Genomic DNA, 11,104 nt, shown 5'->3' on the forward strand with positions numbered 1-11,104 from the left:
AATTGATATTTGATTTATTTATTGGACACAAATAAAGAACTCAAGCACTCATCAGAAACATTATTAAGTTTGGTATACTAGTTTACCTGAGTTATTAGTAAAATGCTCGGGGAATGTTCTTATAATGGTGATCGAGGAGAGATTTTTGTGTTTGTAATAATTTTTTCATAGTGAAATGGTGAAAATTTTCTAGTTTGTGATTATTTTTTCATGTTAATCTTTGTGTTATCATTTTTATTTTTTTATTTTGATTTCTCTATTATTGTTATTATTTTTGTTTATTCTTGCTATACATAGTAGGAAGTTCTTTCCGATGGAAACTAGTCACTTTGTTGATTATTTTTTAATGACCCTTGCAGTTTGAGATATTTTTTGAATACGTGTTAATGTTTTTGGATTGATTCTTAAGAGGCAAACATTTGGAATTAGTCATTGACTTGTTAATCTTTTCAAGAAAAAAAATAATCGATTGAACCTTTGAAGTTTTTCATACTTCTAGTGTTTTAACGGTTTCATATCTTAAAAATAACGAAGTGTTTCTTACGATAAAGTACAATTTACTTCTTTTAATCACGTTTATAAATCTAAACGTGATCAAAAGAAGTTAATAAAGAATTATAAAAAGGTTGCATGAATGTACACTTTTCTAATAGATTCATCAAAGTTGAAGATTTTCGGAAAGGGAAATGGTCAAATTAATTTCATGGATGATATAGGAAGTTTATCATTGAAATTTTATAAATTAAATAGGTTGACCAAATCAAGAGTTATTGATAAGTACTTAAAAGCTAAATCAAAACGTGATCCATTTGGTAGATGGAATGACAATTGAATTCAAATGAAAATGAAACAGTCAAAAGTGAGTTTTAAATTTTTAATCATAAAAAAATCGTTCCAAAATCAAAATCTATGAATACAAATGTGTTGTGTAAATCATCATTCCTCGTAGAATCCAAGTAGACTCGACCTGTTTTATAAGTCTTATTGTCTTGTTAACAATTTAATTTCATTTTTTTTTTAAATCAAGGGCATATATTTGATTAACTTAGAAAAGAAATATTTTTTTAAAAAGAAGTTCTTATTTAAACATTTATTTTCATAAAAAAAGTTGTTTAGAATTAAAAACTTTTGTGTGTTTGATAATTCAGACTTATTAAAAGTTTGTTTAATTTTGTTTTATTCTAAATTAATGTAAACGACAAAATATATAGATGGTCATTGCCGAGGTTGGTGGAGGTGTCATCGAAGTTGGCTAGAGTTGGTGGACATAATCGGTGGGTGGACGTGGACGTGAACGTTGGTGGTGGTCAATGATGGCAGTTGACTGAAGTTCAGAAGGGCAACAGTAGCCACAAAACATAGTGAAAGTGAGGAAAAGATTTATAGGTCTCCCAAAGAGCTACTTATCTCCACATAAACCGTGTTAGTTTTAAGGATAATTTAATGTTTTATTTGAGTGTTTAGATAGAATATTGTGCAAACAAGACTATCGGGACGTCCAAGATGTAATTCAGGTCCAAACGAATCAATCAATAGTAACCAAAAGGCATAAAGATGAAAATGGCCCCAAGACTATCTAGTAAAAGCACCATGCCTTTACTTGTGCTAGTGACAGAGTTAGAGATTTTGTATAGAGAGCACTATATATATACTAGAGTCAACAACATGGTCGGTGGTTGGGGTCCATCTTTGTCTCCATGGGGTTAGGTACCCTTATCCTCACCTCTTTGTTCCCACCATATGAAGATGGGAACCCACCATATGAAGATGGGAACATGGATTCTTGGTTGGGGAAATGGGTCCTCCAGGGGTCTCATTCTTCTAATTGTCCGTTGATTAACAAATGCCTTATCTATTCTATTGCTTACTAAATTTAAACTTCAAGTCTGTGGATAAGTTATAATTTATGACTTGTTAGACATAATATTAAAATTTTAAAGATTTGTTAACATAATTTTGAAAATTTCAAGATTACACTTATACTTTAAAATAATTATTTTTTAAAAGATATTTATTAAAAATTAAAAAAAAGTTTTAAATGACAATAAATTGCTAAAAATTTGATAATATGTATGTCAATGAAACAATAATAATCACTGACAGACATCTATTAACATCCATCGATACCTATTAGTGATAGATAGTAATAATCTACTAGTGTGTATTAACATCTATACGTAATATTTTACTATATTTATAAGTATTTTAGTTTATTTTAATATATTTAAAAACAAACATATAAAAATTGTTTAGATTTATGTGTAATTATAATTAATTTTAAAAACTAAATTTAAAGTGCAATGAAAAAAAAAGGAATATTAATATTTTAATTGGAAAAATGGAAGGTTAAACAAATTAGGAAAATGAAGGGAAAAAAAAGATTCGAAGTAAAAAAAACTGAAGTAAACATAGATATGGGCGTGTTGCCCCATGTGGCTCCGCCCTTAGCCTTTTGCGAGGTAGATGTTTGCATGATGGTCGTGAGTGACGTAATGCCTTTTGGGTGCTCGACGACACTACACATTGGCAAAGGATTAGAGCATCAACTCGTGGTGCCATACAATTTCGATACAGAGGACTTCGTTTTTAGGTCATAATGGGAGGGGATATGGAGGAAAATGCAACCTCTAGCTCGAATTTCATTTATCATCTTATTTGTGTGTATATATATATATATATATATTTAATTTTTGGGTTGTAACATATGGATTGGATGTTCTCCTCTACATTTTGTCCATAAATTGTTTATATAAGTTAATTTTCTAGTTCTTTGAAACAAGGATCTAATGTAATTTTTTGAGATATCTTGAATAAACTTAATGTACTTTTGTTGATTTATGCCTTGTAAGTACATTTATGTGTGGATTACTCCATTCACGAAAATGCATCTCTGCTAATCAATTTGGCCATGTGCATCGCTTGCTTCCTTAGTATTGAGTAATTAAATCATGCTAAGAAATGTTGGTTATCAAATGTACTTAGAATGCATGTTTAATTTAATTAGGTTTGAAGATAACATGGACAATTATTTATGCTAAAAAGATATCATGGACAGTTATTTATACTAACTAATTAGTTAATTAAATACATGATGTAGCTCTTAATCATATTGATTGTGACGTTTTAAGTCTTAAATAATCACTTTCGGTCTAAACATGGTTGAAGCATGTAGTTCAATCAAAATTTATAATTTAGTTGATAGTTAGGGTGCTTGAATAATCATAAAAAGGAAAAGCCATGAACTAGAGACACAATTCTAAAATTTTGATTGCACCAATGAAATTTCATTGAAAATCATCATCAAAAGTGATTTTTCAATCAATATAATGAACTCTAAGAAGTCATGCATGAACATTTGTTATATATTGTAGTGAGACTCACATAAACTTCCTAGATCAAATAAGTAGGCGGAGTTCATCCAACTCCTACTTGTCAACTTCTTGAGTTTCAAAAATCGAAGAGAGTGAATTATCCATCAAAGCTTGTTGGCACCCAAATCAAGCCACAATCAAAGAAAAGAGAAAATAATTTTAGAGGTCCAAGAGTAGAAGGAGAGGGAGGTCGAAGAGTAGAAGGAGAGGGAGGGAGGGAGGGAGGGAGAGAGGGGGGGAGAGGGGGAGAGAGGGGGGGGAGAGGGGGGGAGAGAGAGGGAGAGAGGGGGAGAGAGGGAGGGAGAGAGAGGGAGAGAGAATTGACAAAGAGGTAATAAGGTGAAGATAATTTTAAGTTATATATATATATATATTTTACGAGTGTAAATATATTTTTTTTTCTTTCTATTCCTTGAAAAACCCTTTTTAATTATTTATTTTTAAATTTATGAAATAACTTGAAAAAATTCAGTGACATATTTTAACAAAATTCACTACATTTTTTGTCCATTTTATTTGTTCCCATTTTGTATTATTTATTTTTTATTTGGTATTTTTCTTGTATGTTGGTCTCAAATTTTGGTAAAAAAAACCATATGATTTTCACTCGACATTCGATAAGTATATAATTTAGGTAAGAGATAACTTGTAAAACAAAAGAAAAAAGTTTTGATGCATAAATTAGTAAACAAATTATAAAATACAAAATTATTTTATTTATCGTGATCTTTAGTTTTATTTTGTATGACTAAAGCTCATCTGCAACATTTAGTATAATAATTATGGAGACGATAATCGAACTTTCAATCGCAAAAAGAAACTCCATACTAATATTTAAATTATAAAAAAAGAAGTGTAGCCCAATTAGCAAACAATATTTTTCAAAAGACAAAACACAACATTCCATTAAAGTAACCTAATTTAATAAAGAAAAACTATCTTAAATGACAAAACTTTTAAAAATATTTACAAATATCGTAAAATATCATGATCTATATTTGACCTAACTTAATTTAATAAAAATAAATTATTTTAAATGATAAATCTTTTAAAAAAATGGATGTTTTGTTATATTTTATAAATATTTTGAATTATTTCACTACATTTAAATATAACCATGGATGGAGGTGATAGAATCTAAATCTATTTAAGGTGTCCTTACAAAATTTAAGGTTAGATTCATCACGTAGCAAAGCATTATCACTCGGCCAAAATAATGAAAAATCTGAAATTTGAATTCTTACAACCAAATCAAGAAAAAAAGAAAAGAAAAAAGAGAAATAAGAAAGATATAAATTTCATTTATAGGGTTACTAATTCCATGATGAGAAAGAACCAATCATAGTAAGAAAAAAGAAAAAACCCAACTCTACAGCAATTTTAGAAAAATTTAAAAATTAATAAATAAGAGTTTTTTAATTAAAATAATTAATATCGAAGTGACATCCAGAGCATATACAATCCAAGAAGAGTTTGATTTTTTTGGTTTCTTCCTCCATAGTTTCATCAAATTCCGTTTTTTTTCTCCATTTCGGACAGATGCCTTCATCTCCATTTCACTTCTATCTTTGATTTCCATTTTTGAGTTATTTTGCTTTATCTGATTATGGAGGCGCCCTCCTTTGTTTCTAAAGCGAGGACTGCCTTTCATTCCGCAGCTGCTAAAGCGGAGCGAGTTTTCTTGGACTTTAAATCCGATCCATCAGGTTTGCACAATCTCATCCATTCTCTAAATTTGCTCCCTTTTTTTTAGATTCTTCATTTCCTTTTTTTTTTTTACTTTTTTTTTCCTGCCCCCCTATGGTTCTCGGTCTCTGAATCGCTGAAGATTTTGATAAACAAGTGCCTAAGGATCTGGTGAAACCACCCATCGACCAGACTTCTAAGAACCCAGATGAAATAAGGGTATGATTCTGTTTTTTTTTTTTTTTTTTTTTTTTTTTTTTTTTTTTTATGTTGACCCAGTTCCTTTTTATTGACTTATGTGCTTTTAATGCTCTTTGTTTTGATGGTCGTTGAAATTTCATTATTGAAGCTGCTCATTCTTCAACGTTGTCATCAATTTTGCAGAATTCTAGCAATTGTGTTGTAGTTTTTTTTTTTTCTGGTTTTTCGACTTTTCTTCTGAAGAAACTAAGTTAAAGAGAGGAAATATGTTTTCAACGTTCTTTTATTTGAAAAGGGGTCAACTTCATGAGCTGAAGTGGATATCAGGTTGACCGGCTGTTTTACCTTTTGTTGTACCTTATCACCATTTAATACTTTCTTGTCATGTCTTTTATGGAATGTTGAAATGTCTATTTATATTATTTTCGAAAAGAGTTTCAGTGTTTATATGTCATCGGTAGAAGACATTTTCTGAAGCGGATGTTGTAAAATAATTGCGTTGTTTTTATGCAATGTGGGATCTTTTAGAGTCACAGTGAACCAAAGCACTCGAGGTGGAGACCGTCAAACATAGGGACAAAACAGGACTGGCAAGATAAGTTCAAAAACATACGACTGGGAAAGAAAGCTGCTGAGGATACTGAAAAAGTTGAAAATCCAACCATGGCTGTACCGTTTTATGATGAGAATTTGTACCTACTGAACATGAAAAATGATATTGAAGCAAAGGTATTAAATATTCTTAAATTTATAGTGTTTTCTGATGTATTTTGTCTTAACTTTTATAATCTCTACTAGCATGGTGCATATGTGGATCCAACTTCCAAGTTTTGATATCATACGTAGCTAATTCTTTTACTAGAGAAAAGGGGTTTTACATACATTAGTAATTAGGAAAGGAGTAACCTTAATGCCTAAGCCTACCGATTAGGTAACCTTGAAGAAAACCCCATAACATTTGTAAGTCCACAGGTGTCTTTGACCATTGTAGTCAATACATACAATGCCCTCAGAGGTGATGACTCTGGAATTAATCATAATCTTTATAATATAATTTAGAACCGTCTTGTTAAATAATTTTTTCTCTTTTACTAACTTGTCTCATATTTATTTAGAATGCAGAAATAATTCCGTCAGTTGAAAGTTTATGGACTACTGACACAGATAGTATTCCTCCCCTTTCAGTTATAAAACAGTTGGCCACAGCTGTTGAGTGAGTTTCTTTTCTTTCACATTTTTGATATTTTGCTTCATTCTTTTATTTTTTCTTAGATTATTTGATGGACCTTGTATTCACAGAATAATTTTCTAGGATAAAGAACGCCCTGGTACTTGGTTCTTAAGTGTTGACTTTGCTCTCCTCTAACTATTTGACAAGCTTGCATCACAAGTTGTTTCTGATACCTCAATATTCATACTCTTGACCTAGGGCTGCGAAGAAATCCAAGTCAATGAAGAGTTTGCTTGCTTCATCCGGAGATTCTTCACCTGCAAGGGAGAAGTCTGGGTTGAGTCTCTCTTCTGTTAGGGCATTAATGCTTCGTGAAAAGGAGGAAAAGAGTTCAACTGAATTTCACCACGATGAGAGAATTCAATCTTTGATTTGTTCACTCTTTGATGCAGGTACATGCACATTCCAGGTGATTCATGATGGATTTACTTGAGGAAAAATGATATATTCTAGTAATTTCTTGCATATTTTGCTGCATGGATCACTTCCATTGTAATATCTTCAAGATATGCGCAGAGGGAATTTTTCTAAGAAGGAACTTTGGCACTGCTTTAGAGGACACAATTGTGACATCCCTGCCTAAAGATATTCATGGTGCTCCTCCAGATAGCCTTCTTGTTAAGATTTCTGAAGTTATAGGAAGCTTTAGAACTCTACGGAAAATGGCACTTTTTTGGTGCAGAATTGTTGATGAAGTGAGTTCACAATGTAGAACTTGACTTTGCTATCTAAGGAATGGTTACAAATTATGAAAGTAATCTTTTTGTACTCAAAGCTTATTGTTCAAAATTTTGTTGATACCTTGTTTGTCTTAGAGGAAGAATCTGCGTTCATAGAGTTTTCATGTTTAATTTGAACTTGCACTTGTTTTCTTATATCCGAGGACACTCAATCCTTTTTATGTCTGTAACTAATGAAGTTTATTTGGAATCGTTTTATTATGCAGATGAGAAGATTCTGGTCAGAAGAACAATATCTACCTGGCATTCCAATAGATGAAATTCCAGATCTAAATTCATGTCTTCTATATCAGCGATTGCAGGTTATAAATTGTTGTGTCTCCCGCAAAAGACGCCATGAGATAGCAACTGACTCAATAGATGCTGCGATACGGGAAGCAAGTTCAAATGCTGAATCAGGAACATCCAAAGTAACTATTCCTGGCAACACTCTTTTATATGCGAGACTCAATAATGGGGAACTTGCACTTCGACTAGGTGCCGATTGCCCATTTGGTGACCATAAAATGTTGGAAACTGGTGAAGCAGTTTACTCTCCTGTTACACAGGTTAGGCTAATGGTACTGAGTCTTTTCTTCAGTGTTAAAGAATGCAAAGGTTTAATCAAACCTATTTTTGGTGGACAGGAAGGACCTCTGCTAACAGAAGATGTCATTAAAGAAACAGAGGAGTTTGTTCTTCGAACTGGAAGGTATATTGTTGCACCATTTTTTAGTTTTACCAGTATATCATTCGGTATTTCTGCTTGACAACTGCAAAACCTCCAATGTTCAGTGTGGGTGCTGGATGTTCTCAGCTTCTTTCAGACATGCAAGCTTTCAAGGTCTCTTTTTACTGTCAATTTTTGTTGTCCACCATATTGATTAACCATGTACTTAAGTTGTTCTCTGTTAGTAGACTAACTTTGCAGTTACTATTAATCTAGGCTGCCAATCCTGGCTGCATCTTGGAAGATTTTGTAAGATGGCACTCCCCTCCTGATTGGACAGAACCTGAACCAAGTAATGATAGTATAGATTCTCCTGTTGGTAGTGATTCCAGAGGACAACTTAGTAGTCGAATGCAAAAAGAAGGTATCACTTAATTTTGTCACATTATGGCTGATATTTCTCATAAATTGGAATGTCAATATTGGACTTAATTTGAGGAATTGCCCTGCTATTTAATTTATTATTATTATTATTATTTTTAAAATTAGAGAAATGAAGCTATTAATATTTTTTAGCTTGCTTTGGCTATAGTTGTATGAATTAGGAATTTTCTTTGGGGCATGAATGCAAGTGGGTCTGTGGTTCCTAGGTTAAATAGCCTTGTTTTTCAGACTTGGAAGTTATGCCATCAACGCTCGGTTATATGAGTTTTGTTCATACCAGGTAATTTGTGGCTTGAACTATGGGAAACATCCAAACCAGTGCCTGCTGTTAAACAAACACCACTCTTTGATGAGGATTTGGTTGTGTAAGTTGAAGGAATTAAAAACTGCTTGCTGTTTATTTTCTCTACTTGACAGATTTAGATCTTGAATCAGTGGCGCCAAACTCTTGTATTGCAGGGAAGGTATTCTGAATGATTTGGAGGACTTGCCACCTTCTGAGCTGTTCGAGCCGCTGTTCATTTCTTTAGTAAGTTGATAATTACCACAATTCTTCCTATTGTCTAAACTTCTTACTAGTTACTGGGAAATGAACATTATTTTATCTGTCATCTTGAAAAGTAATAATTCTAGGGGAGATTGGGTCTCATGAATGAAGCTCATCTTCCTGCAAATTAATAAATCAGCTTCATCACTATTTCTATGTAGTTAAGAACGGACTGTGTCGCTGGTCATGTAGAGTCATGCTTTTGATGGATATAACTGTCATGTTCGCTTTTGAAGTGTTAGAAATTGATGTGACCGGAACCTCCAAATTGGAATAGAAGTTATACTGAAAATGTGAAGAAAACAAATTCGGTAAAATATCTCATGGAGTTGATAGTTTCAATAACTTGGACACCTGCCTCCTTACTCTTGAGGGAGCTCTAACCAGACGACCATACAATTATTTGTCTTTCACTCTCTCGTACTTTTTTTATAACACCTCCCCTCTAGCTAACTAAATAATAAAAGAAAGAAGAAAATTTGTAACTCAGTAGCTGCGATCAGCTACAAATTCACTCAAACTCAATCATATCATGATGCTTTGTAAACTCTTGAGCAATCACCGGTTATTTGCAGAGTTTATTTATTTATTTTCACCCTTAGCTTGCGATTATTCTTTGTTTTCCCTTGTATTCCTTCATTTTTAAAGCTTGGTTTCTCATTGAAAAACAATCTCTCAATGAGAAAGATCCTTTATGTCTTGTGAAGATGACGAATGTTCCAAATTAGTCATTGATCAATTCACTTTGATACCTTGAGTCTCTTTGCTAACATAATCTTCTGTTCTATGTGCAGCTTGGTTTAGGATTGATAATGGCCGAGGCCAAGTTGGCTAATAATAATAATTTGTCAAAACTGTTCTATGACTGCAAGGGTTATGTTGTAGCAACTTGTCAAAGCAGCTCTTGGAGCAACAAAGTTGATGATCTTTGTCAGGTTCGCTCTAATGAGACTTAATTTATATTTCTACGAGAACAACTACTCGTTTCTTACAAAGTTGCAATAATGGAATGGATGTGCTTTTCTTGCATTTAACATTCATGCACCTGTTCTTGTAATATAGTCCTATTTTCATCTGGTTTAAAACTACAACTTTTTGCTGCTTTCATGCAAATTGTATAGACCACAAATCATTTTGGGGTCACGGCGTTGTATGACCTATTTGTTTGCCCATGAATTAAGATGTGATTCATATCCAACCAAGTCTGACTTGATAACAAGAGAGTGTTGATTATAATCCAGGGTGGGGATTGAGGCAGCTAATAGACTTAACAGCAATTTTGAAACTTTTGTTGTCTATTGATCAATTAGTTTCAAATCACGACACAGTTGAAGCTGATATGTAATGATTTGTTCCATTTAATTGTGAGGAACAGGTCTATGAAACAGTGGAGACAATGATGGTGAATCCAGAGGAAATTCTGAAGGCGATGAAGCAGCCAGAAGAATCTAACATGACAGCCAGTGAGCTGAAACGTCGTTTTAAGAAGCTGAGTCTGAACTTTGTAGGCAAGGATGGACAGTCAAGAAAATCTTCTCCAAGAAATGCAAATTCGGACGGAAGTCCCTCCTCACCGCAACCATTCTCGTCATTCTTTGATAGCAAATCATCTTTATTTGCAAAGAAGCCTCCTAAGCCAGAAACTCCATCTGCCACTCCTGTTGAAAATGGTTGGACATTTGTTTAGGACAGACAGACGAAAACTCTTCTGCCTGCCACTAAAGTTTGGGATTTTGATTTGATTTTTTTCTTTTTTTATTGATATCTTGGGATGGAATTGTAAATTTTACTGAAATTGCATTTAAATAGCGATGGGGTCCTTATGTAGTATAAACAAGAGAGTCTTCTTCTTTGCTTGCAAGAGGAAAGGTGTTTTTTTTCTTTCTTTCTCCATGTAAATATATAGCATGGGAATACATGGGTTTTTGCTTATTTAATTCTAATCTACTGATTAAACTTGACTGAATAAAAAGATTACTCATTTGTTGAAAAGTAAAACTCCCTATTTTCTCATCCATTCTTTATAGTTAAATTACATGATTAGTTTGCTAATCTTTTAGTATACTACTATACGAAGATTGCTCCATGTTTGTTTCTGACTTGTTATGGTATCTTATATCTAGTTTTTGGTGTTAGGTCATAGACAAATAATAGAATTGAAGGTTCAAGTTTTATCAGAACAAATCATATTCTGTCTTTTGCATCAAATCCATGGCTGAATTGTCTATGATTTGT

At 32.7% G+C, this 11,104-nt stretch overlaps 1 protein-coding gene across 4 annotated transcripts; it reads left to right on the plus strand.

The window, feature by feature from the left end:
• The first annotated feature begins 4,817 nt into the window (after positions 1-4,817).
• LOC103491073 (uncharacterized) lies at positions 4,818-10,806 on the plus strand. 4 transcript variants are annotated; one of them, XM_008450898.3, is made up of 14 exons: positions 4,818-5,077; positions 5,200-5,276; positions 5,787-5,987; positions 6,374-6,471; positions 6,688-6,881; positions 7,006-7,184; positions 7,436-7,777; positions 7,856-7,920; positions 8,004-8,052; positions 8,155-8,302; positions 8,603-8,687; positions 8,782-8,851; positions 9,664-9,804; positions 10,245-10,806. In XM_008450898.3, the coding sequence occupies exons 1-14, from the start codon at positions 4,978-4,980 to the stop codon at positions 10,554-10,556; spliced, it is 2,061 nt and encodes a 686-aa protein (XP_008449120.1). In that variant the 5' UTR covers positions 4,818-4,977; the 3' UTR covers positions 10,557-10,806. The 4 variants fall into 4 exon arrangements, with proteins under 4 accessions (XP_008449120.1, XP_050941707.1, XP_008449118.1 ...); XM_051085750.1 differs by having other exon boundaries at positions 4,825-5,077; positions 5,215-5,276; positions 6,688-6,898; positions 6,996-7,184; XM_008450896.3 differs by having other exon boundaries at positions 4,826-5,077; positions 6,688-6,898; positions 6,996-7,184.
• The last annotated feature ends 298 nt before the right edge of the window (positions 10,807-11,104 follow it).

The sequence above is a fragment of the Cucumis melo genome, chromosome 6 (genome assembly GCF_025177605.1).
Source record: "Cucumis melo cultivar AY chromosome 6, USDA_Cmelo_AY_1.0, whole genome shotgun sequence".
Lineage (NCBI taxonomy): Eukaryota > Viridiplantae > Streptophyta > Magnoliopsida > Cucurbitales > Cucurbitaceae > Cucumis > Cucumis melo.

Excerpts from the sequence above, each read along its gene's own strand:
- LOC103491073 (XM_008450896.3), top strand. The coding sequence starts at position 4,978 with ATGGAGGCGCCCTCCTTTGTTTCTAAAGCGAGGACTGCCTTTCATTCC. Across the intron at positions 8,688-8,781 it reads TTTGATGAGGATTTGGTTGT|GGAAGGTATTCTGAATGATT; the intron begins GTAAGTTGAAGG and ends CTTGTATTGCAG. Across the intron at positions 9,805-10,244 it reads AAGTTGATGATCTTTGTCAG|GTCTATGAAACAGTGGAGAC; the intron begins GTTCGCTCTAAT and ends TGTGAGGAACAG.